The sequence below is a fragment of the Clarias gariepinus genome, chromosome 3 (genome assembly GCF_024256425.1).
Source record: "Clarias gariepinus isolate MV-2021 ecotype Netherlands chromosome 3, CGAR_prim_01v2, whole genome shotgun sequence".
Classification (NCBI taxonomy): domain Eukaryota; kingdom Metazoa; phylum Chordata; class Actinopteri; order Siluriformes; family Clariidae; genus Clarias; species Clarias gariepinus.
This window is the reverse complement of record NC_071102.1, coordinates 46085001-46087500: the sequence shown is the minus strand read 5'-3', so window position 1 is coordinate 46087500 and position 2500 is coordinate 46085001. Positions and strand designations below refer to the sequence as shown.

The 2500-nt window shown below is 45.7% G+C and overlaps 1 protein-coding gene across 1 annotated transcript in view; it reads left to right on the top strand.

Annotated features, from left to right (window-relative positions):
* The first annotated feature begins 250 nt into the window (after positions 1-250).
* The window catches only part of LOC128519353 (leucine-rich repeat-containing protein 3B), a 2445-nt gene continuing 195 nt past the window's right edge, over positions 251-2500 (top strand). The window contains exons 1-2 of the mRNA XM_053493058.1: positions 251-435; positions 1520-2500. The exon at positions 1520-2500 is cut by the window's right edge and continues 195 nt beyond it. Coding sequence (XP_053349033.1) covers positions 1521-2500 — 980 coding nt within the window. The 5' untranslated portion in view covers positions 251-435; position 1520. The remainder of the gene's footprint in view (positions 436-1519) is intronic.

Below are 2500 nucleotides of genomic sequence, written 5' to 3'. Positions count from 1 at the left end.
AAGCAGACACAAGAAGAAGGGGCGGGGCTTATTACCAGAAGGAGGAGCCTGAGTTATTCAAATAACATGAGATGTAGAAACGGTGTTAGTGATGTGCTTTAAGGTAAATGTGTAATGATTTATTTTCATAGTTTACTCCTAAACAAACAAATGAATAGAAAAACAGAAAATATGTCGAGACTGTGAGCTCCAGATTATCCTAATCTCTCTCTCTCTCTCTCTCTCTCTCGCTGTGTCAGATGTTCAGAGGTCAGAAGTCAAGGCTTATCTGGGATGTAGAGGAAGAGGACGATTAGACCTCTTCTGTACAATATTACTAAGCACAGGTCATTGGGGATTAGGGCTGAGTGCAGAACGGTGATGATGAATTCTGCGCTCTGGTTGGTCCTCTGGTCTTGATTAATTCTCCCCAACGCAGCTTTGACTGTAGAGCAGGTTTGTATTAGTGGTGTCAATCGATTAACTTTTGTCTTTGACTTTAAGTCGATCGAAACTTGCCGTTCAGCACACCTGGTGATGTTTCCTTGGCCATCTTGTTATCCACGCTAAATGTGTCATTATCACACACAGCTGGTTTTAATGGAAACCAATAAAGTCAAACTTGTTCATATGATTTATTTGCATTAAAATATAGTAATCTGTTAAAATTTCTGGATTAATTACATGTGTCAACGTGTAAATATATTGTAGTTTCCATAGCAACGGCTCGTTCACATTAAAAAAATTAGACGTTTATTTATGCAACATGGATGGAAGGAGTCTCCAGTGTCAGCGTTGTCAGGGGTGAAGCTGTAACCTGAAGTTTTCTGACATCTTCAGATCAGGGAAGTTTACGATTGTTTGCAGGTTGCAGAGGAACACAACAAGCTTTGTTTTTCTCTGCTGTTGTCCTTATCTATCTATCTATCTATCTATCTATCTATCTTTAAAATATAGTGTTATTTTTACAGACAAATAATGTTCAAAAACTACAGTATATTTAAACGCAAAAAATTTGTCTGTCTGTCTGTCTGTCTGTGTGTCTGTCTCTCTCAGTCCTTCTTTCTTTGCTTGCTTTCTCTCCCCCTTATCGCCTCCTATCCCTGTTTCTTTCGCTCTCTCGCTTTCTGTCTATCTTTCATCTCTCCAGGCGCTCTCTCTGAAATATTAATGAACTCGCGCTCTGGCCTTTTTTTCTGTCTGGCTAACAGCTGCCCCATGGACAATAACATCTCTCCTCACACGTCCCACACTTACTCACACACACACACACACACGCACGCCCATGGGTACATTACACTCTGTAACCCGGTATACAACATAACAGTTAACTCTTTCCGCTGCTCCGTGTCCTGCCGCTCATTGTACAGGACAGAAATATGAACTGAGATGACTCTACTTTTACTGTAAAAATGTGAGACGGAACAAAGATATATATTAAAGCTAGAGATTACGTTCTAACAGGCATAATTATAATAGTAATTCAGACTGTAAATTTCTGTGTGTGTGTGTGTGTGTGTGTGTGTGTGTGTGTGAGCAGGATGTCTGCACTGCCATCGTTGTTGCTCTTGGCGTCGACGCTGGCATCGACATCACAGTCCTCAGACACCATCTTCACCTGCCCCACACACTGCACGTGCCACCTGGAGCTCAAGTTCGCCTCATGCGCCGGCGCCAATCTCACCGACCTGCCCTCCGTCATCCCTCCTTACACAGAACACCTCAATCTATCGTTCAATCACTTGGTCTTCATCAGGAACCAGGCCTTTCAGGACGTACGCCGCCTCCACACGCTGCTCCTGAACGATAACAGGATCAGCAACGTGAGCCGCGGAGCCTTCCAGCCTCTCGAGTTCCTCCTGAGACTCGACCTGAGCCGCAACCGCATTTCCGTCCTGCCAGATGGGTTCTCCCTGGGTTTAGTCTCCCTGCTTGAGCTTACCTTGGTAGAGAACCAGCTCTGGAGCCTGAACGAACACTATTTCTCGCACCTCGATGCCATTCAGAAGCTTGACCTGCGCAACAACCGCATTAACTCTATCAATGTAAGGGCGTTCAGCTCGCTTAGCACTTTACGCCGTGTGTTCTTGGATCACAATTACATCAACAATCTTGAAAATGGGGTTTTCTCTATGATGAGGAACCTCGAGGAGCTTGGGCTAAGCAAGAACAACATCAACCACCTGGAGGTCGGCGTCTTTTCTCCGCTGACCAGCCTAGCTTTGCTTAATTTGACCTATAACAATCTCTCCCATGTGGACTTCAAGGCCTTCCTCAGCCTGGACACACGCAGCACGCACATTCACCTTCGTGGGAACCCTTGGGACTGTGATTGCGATTTGCAGCGGGTTTTCCGCAAAGTTCACAGCGTCCACAGGCTGCAACTGGACGACTACAACAACCTGAGCTGCTACATGCCCGAGGAGCTGCGCGGATACCCGCTGCGCGACGTCGACAACGAGCTGTGCTTCGCTGAAACGGTCACCGTACTCATCATCACCGTCACTGTGATGATCACGGT